This window comes from Filicampus tigris, chromosome 9 (assembly GCF_054856515.1).
Source record: "Filicampus tigris isolate MCC_2025a chromosome 9, RoL_Ftig_1.0, whole genome shotgun sequence".
Classification (NCBI taxonomy): Eukaryota; Metazoa; Chordata; class Actinopteri; order Syngnathiformes; family Syngnathidae; genus Filicampus; species Filicampus tigris.
The window spans coordinates 16,594,218-16,615,337 of record NC_141225.1 but is presented as its reverse complement, the minus strand read 5'-3'; the positions used below and the strand labels follow the sequence as shown (position 1 = coordinate 16,615,337).

Genomic DNA, 21,120 nt, shown 5'->3' with positions numbered 1-21,120 from the left:
AACCAAAAAAGGCTGAGCTGTTGAAAATAAGAAATTCTATCAATGAAAACTTTAGCATTGATGAGCAATATATTGTTGAAAACATGATTAGGTGATATTTTGGCCAGGGGTTGTTAAATCAAACGGTTCTCGATTAAAATATATAAACAAAAGGAATGCTTTGCTAAAATATTGCGTATCCATAATTCTCCAAGAAAGAAGGCAAAGCAGATGCAGAAATCTGACAAAAGTTTATATAAAAACTGGGTTGGTCATACAGTTGAAAATAGTAGAAAAATGACAGCGAATTATTTGGTGAGTGTGAACAGCTGTGAAACGTGTTCAGCAGTTACACGTTTTTCTGTCTTGCGAGGATGGACAAACTGTGGACGTACAGTACTTAGTTGCTTCATTTACATCAAGAAGAAAAGTCCCATAATTTAAATCGGAGAGCCTAGGAGCGAATTTATCTACATCTCAATGCATTACAATATTTTACATTAATTTCCTATATAAGTATCCTAAAACAGGCACTTCCTGTCTACTTCATGAAAGATTCTGCAACTAAGTTTGAACAATTTCACAGTAAAAATAATGTGCTAATCTAATTAAAGAGAGATCTTGATGACTGTGAGGTAGAGATATAGGGGATGATGAAATTGATACAAAAACAAACAAAACACAATTCCCCTATTCTCCATGAGTGACGCAACTTTTGAGGACTCGGAATCTGTGGAACTTTTATACAAGACTAACTTTCACCGCTGTCGCCACCGCCATGGCGTGAGCCGGCCATTATCAGCTGAGGAGAGACGGCCGCCATGGCGTGAGGATGTCAAAGTTCATCGTGTGGGATTTTCAGAGCATGGTCACAAAGGTCTGGCAGGACATACAATTAGAATGCAGTGAGGAAATACAATGATGACTAGAACAACACAGTGGACACTCAAGTTGAATACGTTTTGCTCCGATTGGATTTCACAATGATTTTCCCTTCGGCTGGTATCTCGCTGAGCGGCGAATGGTTGTAAGTGCTTGCCAACGTGGCGTTTTTTTTGTCGCCAGGAAATTTAGAGCATATTCAAACTGTTTGGGACAAGTAAAAACTGTTTGTGAACATGTTTGCAACCTTTTATGAACCCTGACGAATACCCCAAATTCGTTACATTCGCAAGCATTTGCTGCTGAGTGAAATACTGGATATAGAAACAACAGTAGTCGTCATATGCAATGCAAAAATAAATGTTTGACTTCAACAAATAGACAATTTATAAAAATATATACATTGACAGCTATTATTAATATTAACACATAAAACAATCTAGGGTCCAGTTGGCATGACAGACTAAGGTTTTGTCATGTTAAATTCTGAACTGTACGACCTTACATATGTTTTGAGGTGAGATTCCACTGTCAATTTTTTTAGTTACCGTACATACCTGTACTACTCATAACAGAAGTAAAAAATAAATAGCAAAAATAATAAAACTAAGCAAGATATGGCTCTCATTGTGTTTGAAAAATTAAATTTGCACATGTACCTGTCCGCTTGCTGCAGAGTTTGTCTTTGACATTTTCTGTCTCATGAGAGAAGAACTCAATGAGTTCATCTTCGTGCTGCTCAGCAATGGCTTCACACTGCCAGAAGACATCGTGACAAAACTCACAATATACCATGATGAATTTTAATGGATAGCGGAATGAAAATGGAAAGAAAAAGAAAACTCACAATCGCAAAAATCTTCAGAGCATTGTACTCACTGCAAATTTTAAACTGCCGGTGACTCTCGAGTCCAGCGTTGCCTCTGAGAGGTCCATGGCTTCACCGTTGCGAGATTTGACCCGGATGTATGACTTCCTGTTGGTGGCGGCGTCTGTGTGCTCGCCATAGTCCTCCATCCTCTCACACACGCTTTCCATCAGCTCCAGAAGGTTTCCCTCAGAGCGCGCCAGAGGAACCTGGCGGCAGATGTGGATTACAACCAGTGTAGTTACTTTGACCAGTCACCATCATCTCTTAAATTATGCATTTTCTTTTTCACATCATTTAACTTTCCTCCCTACATGGAATAGGGCACACTCTGTACTCCATCATGTGTTTACGATATTTTGATCAGTCTACCTTTGGCTTCCCTCTACTTTACTGTGTGACGAACTGCTTCGTATTTTATAATCTGTTGCGGTTTGGAGTTGGGTCTTGCTTACTGTTTGTGAAACCATTAAGGTCAAACACAATCTGTTCCAAGATGCTGGTCAATCTCAGGTTTGTTTTCATTGACCTTTTGTTTCCCCATAAGGAAAAAAATACATTTGATTAATTTGTGTCAACGTTAATATTTTAAGTAACATTTTAACTTTCTGAAAAAGTATTGGCACACCACGAGGACAAAAGGCACCTTTCTCTTGAGTGTGAGGCTCCTAGTGTGGCTGGTCTTTTGGGAATTAAGTGTCAAAAAACAAAACAAAAAACACAGACTGTCAGGGCGCTTTGATGCTCATTGAATAAAAAAAAAAAATTGAATGATGAAAGAGGCACTTTTCCAAATGTCTTACATTCTTGTTTTACATCAAGGGCCTTGATGTAATGATTGCGGTTCTGTAACATGACGCCCAAAAGTGGGATTAATAATGGACATACTGCTTATCGCCAGCATCTGGCCAAAACCTTGTATCTTTCAAATAGTAACCTTTCCGGACACACCAAGAGAGAGCAAGCCAATTTTCAACACTTTAGATTGGTCAATAATTTGTAAAAATAACTAGAGCTGTATAACTGTGAATAACCAAAACATCTTTTAAATCAAAACTGATTTTCCATTTCAAATTTCTTATACTCCTAAGAATGTTTTTTTTTTTCTTACAGTGTTTTCTTCTTACACTTTCTTACACTTATTTTTTCTCTCTCTCTCATTTTTTTAACCACATCTAAAAATGACTGGGCCCATCTTTCGGTTTTTAAAAATCTAATGTGGTGCTTGAGCACAAAAGTTTGCCCACCCATGTCAACGCAGATAGAGTAGGTGAATAGATAGGACACTGACCTCCCTGGTGGACTGACTGCCATCTGGGTTGATTCGAAACGAGCCTGTCTGGATCATTTTCTTGGGGTCAATTTGGGAGATGGCCCACTCCATCTCGTCCACCAGAGCCCTGCAAGCTGAGGGGGGTAGATGCACCATTTACTAATTGGCATTTGCACATTCATAAAGGGTGCTAGGCGCAGGCAGACACCAACCTCCACATCGGATGTCTTGTCCTTGTCTGGCTGTCTGGCAGGAGCTCAGCAGGAGGAAGAAGAGCACACAGGTTGAAAGCAGGAGAGCCACTTCCCTCATGTTGCATCTATTTAATACAATAATGACCACAGGGGGGATGCCGTTACATCAAGCAAAAAAACTGACGATGCTGAAGTTATTCGGCTTCCTTTTATCAACAGCTAGCATACTGTGGGAGGGAAATTTGCACCAAATTACGCGAACGCTACTGAAATAGAGATTTAGAGTGGCGTGGAAGCACAAAGTTATGATGAAACTCACCAGATGCTCGCGGTGATTTGGAAGAGTTTGTCGCTCATCTTGTTCGGCGAAATTTGGTGACGTAGCACTTGCAGCGCAACACGTCAACATGACAGACATCGACCCCCTGTGGCCGGGATGACGCTATCTTGCAATGCAACGCGGCACAAATAATTACTGTACTTGAGTAAATTTTTCCACGTATTTGTACTTTGTTTTTCCTGTCAACTCTCACTTTTGCTCTTGATTCACCTAGTTTCGTTACTACAGAATAAAAGAAAAATACTTTTTTGGCAGACATTCTAGGACTTTTACTCAAGTAATAGTCTACGAACTGTTTTTAACTTTGACCCAACTTTGTTTTACTTTTACTCAAGTATCACTTTCTTGGAATTTATTAAGGACTGGTAGTGAAAAGTTATTGGTTGATGACTCTTAAAAATAGTCAATTCTCTAAGTAAAATCTTTATTCTTATTTAGATAAAATGTATCAGTACACATGTTTGGATCTTAAGGGCTGTCTGTTCACAACAGTTACTGCTATACATAATATGGTCTACTTCCATCCATCCATATTGTATATATTCATATCATATGTATTTCAGTTTGAATATGTAATGGGAAATCTGAAATTCATGTTTGTTTGACTGCACACACATTTTTGTCACGTTTTCTTGAACATGTAGTTAAAACAGTAAACCATGTAATTCATCAAATGCATATTCACGTTTATCAAATTACAAAAATACAGAACACAAGGTCGACATTTATGAATGCAACCATGTTTTTTTTAATAAAAAGAACCACAGTAGTGTCAATACTGTGTGGTGACATAAAACAATATTTAAAAATTGTCAGTTTGTCTTCATAGCTAACCCTTACCCTTATCATGGAATGTGATGTGGTCATCAAGTAATTGATATATATGGTCCTCCATCATTCAGTTTATCATGATCACAGTGGCATTTAAGCGTGAATTGGTTGCTCAACAAAAAGGTTTCCTTTTTCACTCCCAACTACCGGTACATTAAAAAAAATAAAATTATGTACCAACAAGTGGAGCTGACCATAAATATATTAATATCAATATATTTCCCAGGACAACATTTAGCTAGAAGGGGAAAACAGGGATACATTTTGAAAAGAAGAAAACAAAATAAATTTAAAGAAGACAAAATTTGGTCCAGTCATCAAACCTGTAGAAACATTTGAGGGTTTTTTTTTTCCCGTGTACCGCTGTTAGACATGAGGCACACAGGTGGAGGCACTGTAGGATTTAGTCAAATAAATAAGCTCATTTAACACGGATGCATTCTGGCCTGGTGTTTCATTATTTCATCCCATTTTCTGATTGTGTGAAATCCAGGATATGAGTTTATTGAAAATGATGACATGTTGACAATAACATGATAGCCTACTGACCAACATGTATTGTAAAGCAGCTCACTGACACCTTAGTGCTCCAGCATATTGAACATAAAAAGGCCACACTATTTATGGCTGAGCGAATGTTACAACCCACAAAGCAAAACTCTTTCTAATATTCAGCAGTCCCCTAATATACGCTAGTGTTTTTCCCAGCACTTCACTTAAAAATATGCGCACCACATAAATAAGTGGACTCAGAATAAATTACCAAATATATTAATTAATTATCAAGTAATACTGGTCACATGAGATGACCTACCGGGTAATTCATTAAACGTTCAGCAGGTTTCCTACCATAAATTCAACAGGTATCCAACAAATTAATTACATACACTGTATTAAAAAACATGTACCGTACTATAAAATGCCATATTATACACTTTAAATAGACATGTAGAAATATATTGAGGTGTACAACAATTTACAGTTTGTACTGTATATAATGTGCACATAGCTCTGATGATAGAAAATTCCCATATATATAAAAAAAAAAAAAAATTACATAGACGGAGGGGGAAAAAAAAAGGGCTTCCGACTATGTTTATTCCGACTTGTTTTTTTTTTTTTTACAATTTCCCATCTATCGCCTACAAAATGGGAGCCCGTCATAGGCAGATAGGTGGACTGGTCCGTCACATAGCCGGAATGCCCAACTGTGTATATATATACTGTATACATATACACATACCCAATTAAAAAAAAAGTAAACTAAACTAGCGAACTCCTCAATATTGATTTAGGGATGGCAAGGCACACATTTTCCTGATGGGATTTTTCTTAAACATCTTAAAAGTAACGAAATATTTGTTATTAATATATATAAACCCACAATTATTTAAACAAAAATTTAGAGTAAAAATTATTTTTCTTTTGGTGAATGGATACCGCTCAGCGGGAAAAGACAAAAAGTGGTTAGAGGTTTAAGAGATTTTAACCCATTATTCAGCATTTTCATTGATTGTTTTTTAAATGTTTTATTTTATATTAAACATGTTTAAAAGTATCCTACAGCCTTGTAATCAACTATGCATTTAGACCGTAATACCTATACAGGAGAGAAAGAGTACCCATAATTTGAGTTTTTTTCTCAAAATGTTAAAACTAATGAATTATATGAAAAGATACTATACTAATCCGTCATTAACTTTTGTCACCGTCTAATTTCAAGACAAAAGACCAAATTCACGAACATTAATTACTTTGCAATTAATTTAGATATACAAAGGCATTTTTTAATATATATTTTTTCCAATGTAATAACATGTTTTATCTGATCCATTTTGCAATTTGCATTTTATTGTCACTATACGTGTTAAGGAAAGATTGTTTTTTCAGTGGCGTTTTTGGTACCTTCTTGCACTCCATATTTATTTCATTCATATGATATTAAGGAAGCAAATATTAAAAAAGTGCAACATGGGCCCTTGTAATCGGAAGCTTGGCCGAGTTTACAGAGGCATTTGTTTTTCAACAACAACGGCAATGGGCATTTTAAGGGCACTTTAAAGTGGAAGGCGCTGACGGGTGAACGTGCAAAGATACTGGCCACATGCTGCAATCATCCCATCGTTGTTGTGGACCTCCATCACAGCGTCGTCCATCCGCGACGTGTTCTATCTCTCGATCACACTGTCCACATCTATGTCATTCAGTAAGTAAATATCTGTGTGCCGTGCAAACCCCATCTGCAGGAGAGACGAAGGAGAGATGGGCATTTCATCAGTGAGGCGCACTTGGATACCTGCGTAAGGGAATTGTTAAAAAGAATTCCTTACTGATTATTCTTGTTAATCTGTACGTTCATATGGTAAAGCCAGCATGGAGAGCAAATGAAGAGAGCGACATATAGGGAAATAACAAACTTATTTGGGCCCATTTGTGCATCTGTGAGACTGCAGAATCAAAGTGGTGATTTTTGAATAAACAGACATGAGGGGGAGGACAATCACATGACTGTTGATTGATTTGAATTAGTATGAGTTGAGGGTGCTCACCTTTCCTCATTTAACCGTGGAAAGTCCTGCAAAAGAGCATTTCGCACTACTGTACACACTACTACTGTCCATTACAGAATGGTTCTGCACTACCTCGCATCCAGGGAGTGTTTTAATAGGCTTTTGTGGCGCTCTTACGATAAATCAGGCGCTTCCGTCAAGATAAAATTCTTCAGAATTCAGACATCAGACACCATATACAGTAAGCAGTCTTTCCCGTTTATTTTAAACAAATGTGTTGCAGTCAGAAGCAAAGGACACAAATAAGACAACAAATGTACATAATACTGCATTTGTGTTTTTCTCCGCAACAGACCAAACGCGTACGACGAACACAAAAGGAGTGAACATATTTTTGAGAAAAAAAAAAAAATCACATTGATAAGTGGATTCATTAAAAATGCACATTTGTAAGGTAAAAAAAAAGTGTTGTTAATAGTGCTTTAGTTGTTTAAAAAAAAAAAAGTACTAAATGTTGGTCGATTATAACTGTATTGTGATGAGCTTTGACCAGAGCTTGAAAACAGTTAAAAGATTTCCACGCAAAAAATACTTTGAACTACACCACTGAACCTGTTGTGTGCAAAACACTGCCACATAAGTGAAGGGAAGTTGAGCCCGTTACAGAAAATACACCGTAAAAAAATGAAACGGCTGGAAAAAGAATCATCAGAGCTAATATTTGAAGTTGACTCATGTAAATCCTTTATTTAGTGCAAGCTGAAATTTTTAACTTCATTTAAATATTTTTTTTTCTACATAGGATAAAAAAAAGGTGGGACTTGAACCAACAACCTCTGGCTTAAATATTTCCAATAAATAAACACAAAATTAAATTTACAAGCACATTCTTATTGTTCCATCCATCCATTATTGACCGCTTATCTGAGGTCGGGTCGCAGAGGCAGCAGCTTCAGCCGGGAAGGCCAGACTTCCCTCTACCCAGCCACATCTTCCAGCTCTTCCGAAGGGATCCCAAGGCGTTCCCAGGCCAGATGGGAGACTGTCTCCCCAGCGTGTCCTGGGTCGTCCACGGGCCCTCCTACCGGTGGGTCATGCCCGGAACACCTCACCGGGGAGGCGTCCAGAAGGCATCCTAATCAGATGCCCGAGCCACTTCATCTGGCTTCTATCAACGTGGAGGAGCAACGGCTCGACTCTTGAGTCCATCCCGCATGACCGAGCTTCTCACCCCATCTCTAAGGGACAGCTTATTGTTCCATAAATTCATAATCTTGCCTTATTTTCTCCTCACTTTTCTTAAACAGCAGAGTTGTGGTTGAAAGTGCACTAAGGACTATTCATCTTAATTTTTTGAAGTCCAGTTGGTGGCATGGTTGGTGTCCAGTATGGCTGCTTAGTATAGCTGGCTCACATTTCAAAGGTCCTGGAATCAAACTCTTGGTGCTACGGTTTTCTCCCAAATTCTGAAAATGTGCATGTTCCGGTACTTGAAGACTCTAAATTGTCCTTAGGTGCAAGTTAAACTGTAAAGATTATTTACTTTAAGCGATAAAGCCAACTTGTTTTTATTTCGGACCTGTTGAAATAATTGGTTTGAGTCAACAAGAAGTTCAACATTTCAGGTTGCACTAAATTATTTACATGAATCAAAGCTCAAATATTGTGAGTGATTATTTCAATTGTTCATCCGACGTTTCATTCTTTTTTTCTCCCAGTGTAGACCGAGTAGGAATGCAGTGCAGATATGTGGCTTTATAAAGCTCACACTATCAAAATCTTCAGCTGCAACTAAGTTGTAATGCTCTTTCTTCTTTATAATATGTCGTATATATACAAGCATGTTTTAGTATAGTATGGGCACCTTCATTCTAGCATTGCTGATGACTTCCCATTAAGTGTTGCACCACCATTGGTTGGTTTGCAATGAAAAACTTCTAAGCAATGTAAAGAATACAGATAATTATTTGAGTTATACATATTGTTGTATCTTTGTGGAAAGCAAGTGCTGCATTTGATTACCCCCAAATATTAGTTACTCTGCGAAGCCCCACCCCCCCAAAAAAGTTACTATTATTAGCTACTTTTTGTAGTGGGTTTTTAACTTTTAATGTTATGTTAGATTAAAATATGGATACAACATTCATCATAATATCAAAAGTACAAAAAAGACATTAAAAATCAAGAAAAAATAAATAAAAAATGAGACATTTTTACCACGGATGCACAAATAAAAGACACCAGACCCCATTCTGCGGCATTAAACTTGGTCGTTGTATGAAATGTGTCAATGGTTGGAATAGTTTATATGACCTGATGTCGCTCCTATTTTATCCCATTTACTGAGTCATAAATCAGCAATTACATTAGAACATATCGCACAGGCCCTTCCAAAAAGGCGGAGTCAAGCTTTTGAACAGCTTTTCCCGAACCATCGTCAGCACAGAGCCCAAGAAGATGTACCGGGAGAAAAAAAAAAGGATCAGTGTAACCATTATTGGCACTGATTAATACTTGGGACTAAGATCGAATAGAATGTGCTAAAATATAATCGTCCAAGCACAAATGTGCACATTTTCCCCTTCAGTGCCTTGGACACGTTGCAGCCTCAACATATCGTAACACAGCTATGCTGGACATTATTTGGCATGACTTGTCTGACTTTTGAGTCTATTAATATATCCAACAAAAATATGATGCAGCAAATAAAAGTGGCTGAAGAAATCCGGTGACTCAACTGCATCAGGTTAATATGAGATGATTGAAAAATTCAAATTAATGTGTAAAATTTCCTTCATTTAACTCATTCACTGCCTTATAAGTAATGCAAGTGTGTGTAATGTGAGCATTTTGTGCCTTTTTATTGACCTGAAGCAACAAATTTAGTTAATTTAAGCTTGTTGAGATTTTTTAAATGCTGTCAGCTTTCCCAGTTTATTCTGCATGACCGCTGCCAACAATTTGATAATTGATGTAAAAATACTGTCTGAAAATTTTGGAGCGCACAAGTTTAAAGATTTTATTTAAAAAACAAAAAACAAATGTAGTATTAATTGTGCTTTGCCATATGAAAGCAAACACGGTGCAACCCGTAAAGTCAGTCTCAAGGAACGGATTGTGTTCAACCTTGTCGATTTAAAAAAAAATTATATTTATACAGAAGTGGATTTATACTGTGGCATGCGCAGTCAAACGTTTTACCCTGACGTCAACTTTACATAAGCACATTCTGATAACCGGCCCGACACGAGAATAACATGAAAGATTGACGGGGAAAACGCTTAGACGTGAACTCCAACAGTCCCGGGTGAGTACAAGGCTCAGATTCTTCAGAAGAAAGAGGAATGCTGGTTATTGTGCTGTTCATCTCTAGGAGTCGCACTCAGACTGTTCCTCTATGAACACAGCAGGTCGATTGCTTACCCTGCTGCCAAAGTCCAGGCAGGAGACCCCCAGGGCGACCAAACAGTGCCACACCTGCACACAAGACAGGAAAGACCGGTCAAGTAACAGAGATTATTTTGAGCACTGTTTGCTTGTTCGCTCATTACTGTCAAAGCGCAATGCTATGTAAGCCACACCCACTAAATAAGAAAATAATAATGTGAGGATTTTTCCACACACATTTTACACATTGAAGAGGGAAAAAAAACCAGCCAACTTTAATGTAGGAAATAAATATGGAGCTCCTCGAAAAACTAATGAACAGTAAAAACTATTTTGTTGAGTTAATGGGGAAGTCGACGCAAAAAATGTTCTTTATAATGTTCTATGCGCCTCAACTAGTCTAAACACGGCAGGCTGATTAATACTGCATTTGTGAAACATGAGTTAAGCAGCAAAATCCACACGTTTTTAGCCATCTCAGGGGGGCGGCCATTTTGTCACTTGCTGTTGGCTGAAAATGACAATTAATTTTTTTCCATGTTGAAACACAAAATCTTGAAACTGAGAATATCTATGTTGTAAAACTAATTAGCTATCGAATAATGTTAGCCAACTAACCAGGTAGCCTACAAAGCACAGATAGGCGACGGAGAGCAGAGCGGCCAGGACGTAGAGCCAAACGCTGTGTAGAGTCGCCACATAAACCACCACAAAGTACATGTTGATGGCACAAACCAACAGGATGACTATGCCACCACCGATCTTCCAAAACCTGGAGGAAACAAGAAGATACTTTCATTATAGATGCTAGATATGGACATAGACAATACGGGCAACTACTAAAAAAAAAAAAAAAGGAAAATTACCTAAAGCATCTCACAAAAGAGAGTATAACCCTCACATTTTTGTTCATATTTTATCCAATCTTTTTGAATAAAACTGAAGAAATGACACATCGCTATGATGTCAAGTTGTCAGGGTACAGTTTCCTGTAGATTCTTTTACATTATAGCAAAGTGTCATTTCTTCAGAGTTGTCCCATTAAAAAAAAAAAAAAATGCAAAAAAATATATTTAAAAATGTGGGGGTTGTACTCACTTTTGTCCCATTAAGACAAACTAAGACAAAAAAATATTTCCCAAAATGTGGGGGTTCTACTCAATTTTGTGGTATTTTTGAGATAACCCTAAAAAAATGCCTGTTCCAGTTCATGAAATTCAGGAGGAACTAAGGGGTCTGTTTGGTTTCATTCAGAGGGGTGTCTCAACACTTTTGTCGACAAACAATATTTATAGTGACTTTGTAGACAGTCATAATTTGCTTACAAGCCATTCGCAAAGTCGTTCATGATGGACGTCAGGCTGGTGAAGGTCAAAATTGGGATCAAGGCAAAAGGAAGCTGAGGGACAAAAAGCAGAATTTACTTGTACACATTTTATACCACTCTCGCACAGCCAACGCATTTACTTAAAAACGCTAACTAACAGCTTTTGCAAGTGTTCCTAAATGAGTCACACCTGCATGCTTTGCAACACGTTAAGGAAGTCGTTCATCCCAGTCAGATGCTGCACATCCTGAAAGATGGCGACCAGCAGCGTCGGCGTGATGGCGATGGAACGCGTCAGCAGCACTCGCGCGAACCGAGACCACCGCAGGTTTAAGAAACCCTTGCCGAATAGGAAGGGGAAAAAAAAACAAAAACATAAGCACACTGGATTTCTTGGTTTCGATCAACATTGTCAACAAAGGCGCAAACGTACCTCCATAACAAATTGTCCAGAGTAGGTGCCTGTCATGGTGGAGCTCTGTCCTGCTGCCAGGATGCCGACGGCCCAGATGTACAGCGCGGCGGGGCCAAAGAAACAACCCAGAACCACCCCCTGAATAATAAGTGACATTTTGAAAGGTATTTTTCACGAAGCAAAAGAAAATCAACATTCACTGAAGTAGCGTGCATGCACGTACATCATACCTCATAATTATTCCCATAAATACAATCAACTGTACACACGCGGTAACATTTATTAACCGTCGTAGCAAGAGTGCAGTAGTACCTTTTGATAGCTCTTTTGACAACTTGCCATTTTATTGACTCTATCTGCATTACCACGCATGGCTAAGATAGCGTAGCTTCATGAAGCAGTTCAGTTCAAAATAATTCATGCCTTTAATAGCACTACTGTAAGCTCCGCCTACCACAAAATAGTGACGTATACTCAAGATAAAACATTCAGAATATTATAATTCGGTAAAGTGCCGAATAGCAGTTACAGCACAAGCGTTAATAAGGTTACGTTTGTTAATTGCTAGACGGCCTGTCGTAGACAAAACTACAAAGTCCCTTCTTTATCAACATTTGAAAGTGAAGGCACCACCATCTAATATTCCAATGATTACCTCCACAAGAGTTCCGCAAGGTTACCTGCTATTTATTTAGAAGAAATGTGCTTACTTTGACCTTTAATAAACTCCTTAAACATCTTATAGCAAGTATTGATGAGCAGACATACCCCTTTATAGATATCGACCTCCAGCAGTTCCTTGTTATCCGGAAAGAGACCTTGGTGAGGGATGTTGGATGCATTGCACTCTTGATTCTGCGACCAGAAAAAAACAAAACAAAACAAAAAAACATAAATCCTGCTGTGTCCTTCAGTGTGATTGTTAATAAACGCTAGTGTACTCACCACATCCCAGTTGGTCTTATTGTAGAAGGCCTGCGCAAAAACGGCTACGACAAAGACGTTGATGAGGAACGAGACGAAGAGCGCGACGGCCGACTCGATGAAGAAATACTTGTTGGCTTCCTTTACTTCCTTCTTATTTCGACGGTCAATATCACGAGACTGGTGCATGGGAACATGAATGAGTTAACATTATTACTTTCGCTCACACACACACACAAGTCATTCAAAAGATTATTTGTAAACATTGCAGGGTTGCTAGTAAAGTAACATAATCCAAAACAATACTTTCACACATTTATCAGACACTTCATAGAACAGGTACAATTTAAATATATTAGGGCTGTTTTAAAATGTCAGCAAAGCTGTTTATGCTTTGGCCTGAATACAAAAACGTCGAATACCCGAGTTTTTTACCGAAAAACAAGGAAAACTGTGAATTGTTACATTTATGAATGATGAACCATGATTGTGCAGGGGTTCACCGTCTTCCTCAATAAACTGTTTATCATTCATTCAGAGTTGATCAAACAATTCTCACTTTGACCAGAGCCGAGTGCAGGTAGATATTGTGCGGCATGATGACCGCGCCTACGATGCCAACAGCCTGCTCCAGTTGCGTGGGCCCACATCCGGCGCAGTACGGCACAAACATGCCCTTCAGCAACTCCCCCTGGTCTGGTTTCACAAGTACGTACTACAGAGAGAAAAGCAAGGAGTCAAATATGTCGTTGATAGCCTCCGTCGAATAAAAGCGGTAGGGCAACAAAGGAGAACTGTTACCTCGTAACCAAAACTGAAAGCCATTACAGTGATAAGAAAGCCGAAGAAAGCTTCAAGTTTTCTCAGGCCTACGAAAAGGATGAGATGACATCATCACTGAGGGCACACTGTACTCATAGCTTTGATTTAAAGATCATCACATACCGTATTTGTCCAAAAAGAGGAACACAAATGTATCTGTGATCGTAATGAGTACTCCAACCCATAAAGGAATCCTGAAGAAGAATGAAAAAGGCATTTTGACGCACGACGACAGAAATATTTCGCTTTCAATGGAATAGTAGGAAAAATACGATCGATAAGATACCTGCCCACAGAGAGAAGGTTAAGAGCTATTGCACAGCCAATGACCTCCTGCATGTCTGAGCCAATAATTGCCAACTCCACCATTATCCACAGTAGGATTCGTGGGACCTGCAGGAAAGAGTGCACAATTTTACTGGATAATAGAAACAACAACCATTATCATCCTCGCAATTCTTTCATGAGAAAGAAACACTGTATTGTCTCAAAAAACTGTTCTCCCTGCATCTGCGACACATGAGAGCATTACATTACAAACATTCTATGAACCCATCAAAAACCTCAAATCATGAAAAAAAACACAAACGAAATCAACCAACAAAAATGATAGAGGTGGAAATATGCTATATTTATTATAATACATTGTGTTGTATTATATATTATATTGGTTGAAGGAAAAGGCCGAGCTCCTACATGTCTGGTAGTCTCTGCAGTTGAGTTTATGCGTTTCAGATGTTAACTCATTCACTGCCATTGACGAAATTACTCGTCTTTTCACAGTTCAGCCATTCAATCTCAGGAACGTTTTTTTTTTTTTTCAAACGTTAGGGTAAATCAGGGTCTGAAAATGTCTGTCAGTGAATGAGTTAAGGGAGTGTGGATTGCTCACAGTGGCATACTGCCGGTTGCAGACTTCCGCCAGGTGCATTCCCGTGACGACGCCGAGACGTGCCGCCAACCTCTGCAACAGCAGCCCGATGACGGTGGCCGCCAACAGCACCCACAGGAGCTGAGGAGGAGAGACAAGACCAGCAGGACACTCATTGGCTCGAGTTATGGTTGGGAATAATGGCCTGACAATAACATTTTTATGGATTTTTCCCCCCTTCCCTCTTTTAAATTTTTTTTCTTTACATGTTGAGAAATAAACCTGAATAAATAAGTGATATAAAACATGAACAGCTAAATTGTATCCCTTAATTTCAGACAAGTGGTTTTCAAATCTTGAAACGATAATGGTTACCTAACCCAGCTAACCCAGCCAAAATAATGAAAGATGCACATTAATAACATAACACAAACAGCTAAAATATGTACCTGCGTTTATTTACAGGTGTGCAAACCCCAAAGTAAAATCCCACCATAGACTGCATCGACAAGCATTTCAAGCTCCAAGCCATCCAAGATGAACAATTTAACTTCCATGTAGTCACCTTAAATCCAGCTTCTGCTCCAGACTGCAAGTCAGACTCAATGTTCCCAGGGTCTAAGTAAGCGATACTCATCAAGAACCCGGGTCCAGTGAAAGCCCACAGCTTCCTAAAACTGAACACCTGAAAAACAAATTAATAGAACAGGTCACTATTCTCCTTTAATTTAATTCAGTGCCATTCATCTTATATCATACTTAAAAGATGTTGACCATGCTTCTAGAATCACATACCAAGGATCAGTGCATTTAAAAGCTTACAGGCTTCTGCTTTATGAGTGGCTCTCAGGCAGTACCTGATTGACATTTTCGGGAATGGCCACCTTCTCTTCAAAGTATGTGGAGAAGGGCTCATCTAAATCCACGGGGGAGGCCGGAGGAGAGATGGAGCTGTACTGGTTGGTCTGAATGTCCTCGTCGTGAGGGGAGTCCTCTAAAATAAACAAACACGGAAATTAGGGGGAAAAAAAGTAGGGATGAAACAATTTATCGAATAACTTGCATTGTACATCAAACCGCAAGTGGTCAAACAGACACAGTCACCTGTGCACTTTTGAGTCATTCACTGCCAGACATTTTCAGACCTTCTTTTATCCTAACGTTTGACAAAATGTAAAAACATATAAATAAGTTCTTTGGATTGAATGGCCGGACTGTGAAAAGACAAGTAAATTCATCAATGGCAGTGAATGAGTTCATCACTTTACTGAACAAACAGCAACCAAATAAACAGGTGATAATCACATTCATACACAAGATGCAGCAGGCCCCAAGCGATGCCCAGGCACTCAACAGTCAACATGTAGACAGGCTAACGGTTAGCCAGTTAACAGCCAGCCACTATTCTGACCCCATAACAGCCAACCCTACACTCTCATTTGACGACTCCCACATCACTCACCAGGCCAGACTCCACCTTTTATAGTCACACACACTTCACGTCACACATATTATAAAGTGGAACATTAGGATGGTGATTCTAAGTGTGCAACAATAAAACTTGCACCTCACATGCACTTCCATTTTTATCGGATTACTTGTTTAACGGATGGGATCTAAAAATATTCAATGGCGGCACCTCGAGAAAAAAAAAAAAAGGATGGAGCTTGTTCACGAAGAGAGAAAATGATCCGATTATTTAATACCACAAATATTTTTCCCCAAACAAATCACTCAGCTCAAATGATCAGATTGGAGGTTTATGTGAAATAAGCATGAAGTTGACATGTGCCAACTGTAAGTGTAAAAGTATGACTACTTTCTGCATGAATCATTGACATCTTTCTATTCACTAGTTATTTTGATGAGCAGAAACAGCCACTGTAAAACAAACTACCTGGGGAGAATTACTTATGTCCATTTAAAAGTTGCTAAGAAGGTGAGTGGCTCTTGTTTAGTTCCACTTTTCCTGCTTTAGTTCCTTCATAACTGACACCTACCGGCCACAAAGGACAATGTGGACTTGACTGACCAGAGACACTGAATTACATGACTTGGCCTTTAAATGTCAAAACATCCTGACATTAAAATAAAAATTCCCTGGGAAGTCAGAGCAGCAAAGAAGCCTGTTTCAACATAGTGCCATGTGTGCACAAATAAAGCAAACTGAACTTTAAGCCTAACATCACTCATACCTGCAATAAAGTTCACTTGATAGAACTGTCAAAATTGGTGATCCCCCAAAAAAATCTATCTGCATGAGTATTGGGAAAATATATTGCACATTAACTCATTCACTGCCAGACATTTTCAGACCCTCTTTTACCCTAAAATTTGAAAACTTTAAAAAAAGATATAAATAAATTCCTGGGATTGAATGGCTGGACTGTGGAAAGACAACTAAATTTGTCAATGGCAGTGAATGAGTTAACTTTTTTTGTGGGTCATTAACAAAAAAAACGTTTTCAATCTGAAAATAATTTCAAAATATTTTTTTTTAAATCGTTTTAAGCCCTTGTGGCAGAACACTGACAAGAATGAAGTACTGCCATTCTTATTTCAAAGTGGTGTGTGTGTGTGCGTGTGTGTGCATGGGTGGGTGTGGGGGTGTGGGGGTGTGTGTGCATGCGTTGCTCATGTTTCTGTTGATGTAATAGGTTACCTTGGAGGAGGTCTCCATCCTGCTGGGCCTTCATCAGGGCAGGCCGATGGATCCCTGAGAACTGGAGGGATGACTTTCAGCCTCCTAACATAAACAACGCAAAACAATCGGAATATTTTACTGAAGCTTGCAAGATTTAAAGAGAATACTTACGTTGTCTTGCTATGTGTTTTCTGAAAATATGCTCAAATTCTGATTACTCTGAAGTAGTGGCACAAATTGAATGTAGTGTTTTGTGGCAAAATACAGCACAGCATATTCATGTTTTTGGAAGGTGTTGCAGAATAGGAGATACGATATAAGCTTGACTTTTTGTATGATATGATGAAATTCACTTAAAATGCAATTTTGGATTTGGTCCTGAGATGCACAAATGCATCTTTTCTTGCAATAGTGTTCCAGTAAAAAACAAGAATCTGCAATAAATTGTTCCTCTTTATCTCCTTTCAATATCAAATGTTGTGGGCAAAAGGTAATTTACTAAGGCAAAAGTTTCCCTTCCACTTAAAATGAAACCTTCCTCCTACGCTTTTTTCTTTCTTTCTTTTTTAACGCTACAGTACCATGTACACATCATCTTTCAAGTCAGCAATCCAAGGATGTAATGCCATTCCAGGCCAAGAGCATAATAACCTTGAAACACTTATGTTTTCTCTAACACAGACTGGACACATGACTCATAGGATCATGAGGCAAATGCCATAAAGCCATTTCGCCATGCAGTCAAGGTTTCACTTCCTCTGCAATTAATATTTTCCACGTGACTGACACTATTTAGATTTGCAGGAAAATAATTGGATTACGTAAATTACGTTATTGGAGTAAATAACCAACAACATCATGACAATTGAGAATATGAAGCACATTGCCAACTGATAATTTTACTAAAACAAATGAATAATTAAATACAAAAAAAGGACAATGCAACACACTCAACTAGCCAACTAGCATGCTTGATGTCATTTAATTTGACCTCAGAGGGTCCACTGTATATCCTATCATTTGAATAGTTGATGACTGGTCATGTGGTGCAGTCTAATGGAATAGTTTGTCACTCCATATGAGGCCAGTGGGCCACACAGGTTCAAATGATCCAAGTGAAATTCCCTGAACAGTCTAGCCATAGCATCCTAAAACAGGTGGAAATACACATGTATGTGAATTCAAGGAATGTGTTGGAACCTTTGCATGCATTTGGAAGGTGTAAGGGCTTTTACTAAGAGTTCATTTGAAAAGTAACACATGTTCTTGCCTGCACTACAGTGCCATATTTTCAATAGGGCTAAAGGTATTCCATGCACTGAATTCCAGTCTGGAACATACTGTTTATATGTGTCAGCACTAATGCCTCCCACAAGTAATTGACTGCATTCGTGCAAACCTTGTGTCTATCACTGTAGTGCCTTGGCAATTGAAATTGAATTTTGAGTTTCACCCCCCCCCCCAAAAAAAAAACAAAACAAAAACTATATATGGAAAACAATGCTGACAAAGTTAAGAGTATTTAACACGTGTTCAATAGTTTCTACCTTAGACCTGATTGTTTATTTCTTTGTATGACAGTTAATAACATTAAAATGTTACGTTCACAGGGCGGCACGGTGGACGACTGGTTAGCACGTCCGCCTCACAGTTCAGAGGTCGTGGGTTCGATCCCGGCCCCGGCCTCCCTGTGTGGAGTTTGCATGTTCTCCCCGTGCCTGCGTGGGTTTCCTCCGGGTACTCCGGTTTCCTCCCACATTCCAAAAACATGCATGGTAAGTTGATTGGACTCTCTAAATTGCCCCTAGGTGTGATTGTGAGTGCGGATGTTTGTCTCTGTGTGCCCTGCGATTGGCTGGCAACCAATTGTCCCCCGCCCACTGCCCAGAGACAGCTGGGATAGGCTCCAGTACGCCCGCGACCCTTGTGAGAATAAGCGGTATGGATAATGAATGAATGAATGAATGAATGTGACGTTCACATGGTTTGTTTATTTTCCATACACAGAGCTGTATATTAGGTTCCATATTTTGACCTGGCCCAATGATATCTTCAACAAAATTAATCATTCAAATTCAGAGAAAAGGGAAATTGTATTTTTTATTTGCTATATTGCAGCTGTCAAGGCAGCCATTGAACTCTGTACGGTTTCTGTTCCTTTACTATGCATGATCCTTCCTATCCCTATGCTGTTTACTCTTTCACTGTCATCATCAAATTACATTGTGAAATTATTACTGCTGAGGTATTATTATTTTTTTAATTACTGTCAAAATGCATCAAATTTAACTTGGACACTATGCAAGGGTGAAAGTATTGCCCGTGTAGTTAACGAAGGTTTTATAGCAGTGGCAGTTTGGACCCTGAAAGAACTTTATCCAAAAATCGTTGATCTCAAAGAGAATTGCTGTTTTGAAAAACAGTGGTCAATTTGTGTCATCAAACATATTGCGGACTTAGAGGTACCATGTGCTATTTATTAGGATAATAATTTACACCATGTGACTTGGCTCTAGATCTGAATGGGGAAAAAAGTAACCGCGAGATAAGCCACTTTATCAGCACTTGGCAGCGTTTGCAATCACTAGTGCCCATCTGTGACAACTCCCAAACGAGCAAGTGACGTCGAAAGGTAGAACAATACAGTCCGAAGTGCTCAAAGTTCCAGCTAGATACAACATAGAAATCCAAGTGCTAACCTTGACAAAAAGGGAGAAAATAAGAGAAACAGGTACATTTGGGTGTTGTTTTGCTTAACATAATATATGTATTCAACTTAAGTGATTTACACACTATATTTTCTGTTTATACTTGGGGGTTGCCACTGGCCATCCTTGAATTCAACAGCTTGCTACAGACCCATCTCAACACTGCAGCAGCTCGTTCAATGAAAATTCAGGCTTTCATTTGGGAATGGAAACGTGCCTAATATGCAGGTTTATGAGCTTTAAAAACTGGTCCATCGAGATATCAACAGGATGATTAGTGATGACGCGAGCTTGTAACAAAAGATACAAGTGGAATACTGTGCCCAAAATCATCTGGAATTGCAGCTTTGACTACAAACCATTCAAATAACAGTCTGTTAAAAAAAGGTATGGCCAAAAAAGACAGATCAGACTACATAATGAAATTGTATTCACAATGACGATAAGTCAATGACTATTATGATGGGTTTTTATTTGGTCTTAAAGTTGCGCTACTTACTTTGTGATCAAAACTTGTAAACGCTCGTTCTGATGGCGTGGGATAAATGAAAACAACCTGCCCACACTGACCTTGTCCTTTTTGTACATGTGTGGCTCTGTACTATAGGTAAAACCCTACCAACCGGTACACAAAAATAAAATCCACGATAGGTTGATAAGGACACACACAACCGAACTCATGCTACGTCCTAGCTTCCTAGTTTGTATCGCTTAGTGACCTTTACCAAAGTACTGGAAAAAAAACTTACCTGATTAAAGCGTGGGGAAGAGCCACAAGTATTGTAATTCGGCAATGGTGTCCGATGTTCAACACGCACCATGAGTATAAATGTAAGGTCAGAGAATGGAATCGGCGTTATCAGGTTCAACTCAAGCACATTATGTCTTCTTGTCGGATCTTGCCATGTCAACTTTTAGTTCAAGAATACTGCGCATGCTCGTAAAACTAACACTGCTCTGATTGGTCAATGTTAAATGCTAGAAAATACCTCCTGATTTTGTCTGCCAGGTATAACACCGCTACATTTGCTACATTGGCAATTCTAGTTATAGACCGGCACTGTATACTATACATTAATGTCGTCTTGGGTCGCCATATGGTCTTGAGCCGTATACTGCCAGTGACGCCATAATTGAAGTGGCAA

General features: G+C 38.8%; 2 protein-coding genes across 2 annotated transcripts; both read right to left on the bottom strand.

Annotated features, from left to right (window-relative positions):
- Positions 1-211: 211 nt before the first annotated feature.
- Positions 212-3,662, bottom strand: cnpy2 (canopy FGF signaling regulator 2). The gene is made up of 6 exons (XM_086039805.1): positions 3,516-3,662; positions 3,215-3,321; positions 3,021-3,136; positions 1,741-1,938; positions 1,521-1,617; positions 212-858 (listed from the first exon to the last, which is right to left on the bottom strand). The coding sequence occupies exons 2-6, from the start codon at positions 3,312-3,314 to the stop codon at positions 815-817; spliced, it is 555 nt and encodes a 184-aa protein (XP_085895931.1). The 5' UTR covers positions 3,315-3,321; positions 3,516-3,662; the 3' UTR covers positions 212-814.
- A 536-nt stretch (positions 3,663-4,198) lies between these two features.
- On the bottom strand, positions 4,199-20,915 carry LOC147142286 (natural resistance-associated macrophage protein 2-like). The gene is made up of 17 exons (XM_086039804.1): positions 20,725-20,915; positions 17,286-17,369; positions 15,481-15,617; positions 15,189-15,308; positions 14,645-14,764; positions 14,039-14,145; positions 13,876-13,946; positions 13,732-13,799; positions 13,490-13,645; positions 12,952-13,110; positions 12,775-12,861; positions 12,025-12,144; positions 11,782-11,931; positions 11,590-11,663; positions 10,883-11,036; positions 10,301-10,354; positions 4,199-6,607 (listed from the first exon to the last, which is right to left on the bottom strand). Exons 2-17 carry the CDS (start codon positions 17,317-17,319, stop codon positions 6,536-6,538), a joined length of 1,683 nt encoding a protein of 560 aa, XP_085895930.1. The 5' UTR covers positions 17,320-17,369; positions 20,725-20,915; the 3' UTR covers positions 4,199-6,535.
- Between the last annotated feature and the right edge of the window lie 205 nt (positions 20,916-21,120).

Excerpts from the sequence above, each read along its gene's own strand:
- cnpy2 (XM_086039805.1), bottom strand. The coding sequence starts at position 3,314 with ATGAGGGAAGTGGCTCTCCTGCTTTCAACCTGTGTGCTCTTCTTCCTC. Across the intron at positions 3,137-3,214 it reads ACAAGACATCCGATGTGGAG|CTTGCAGGGCTCTGGTGGAC; the intron begins GTTGGTGTCTGC and ends TACCCCCCTCAG. Across the intron at positions 859-1,520 it reads ACTCTGCAGCAAGCGGACAG|ACCTTTGTGACCATGCTCTG; the intron begins GTACATGTGCAA and ends ATGTCCTGCCAG.
- LOC147142286 (XM_086039804.1), bottom strand. The coding sequence starts at position 17,319 with ATGAAGGCCCAGCAGGATGGAGACCTCCTCCAAG. Across the intron at positions 13,947-14,038 it reads AACCTTCTCTCTGTGGGCAG|GATTCCTTTATGGGTTGGAG; the intron begins GTATCTTATCGA and ends ATTCTTCTTCAG. Across the intron at positions 12,145-12,774 it reads AGGTCGATATCTATAAAGGG|GGGGTGGTTCTGGGTTGTTT; the intron begins GTATGTCTGCTC and ends CTTATTATTCAG.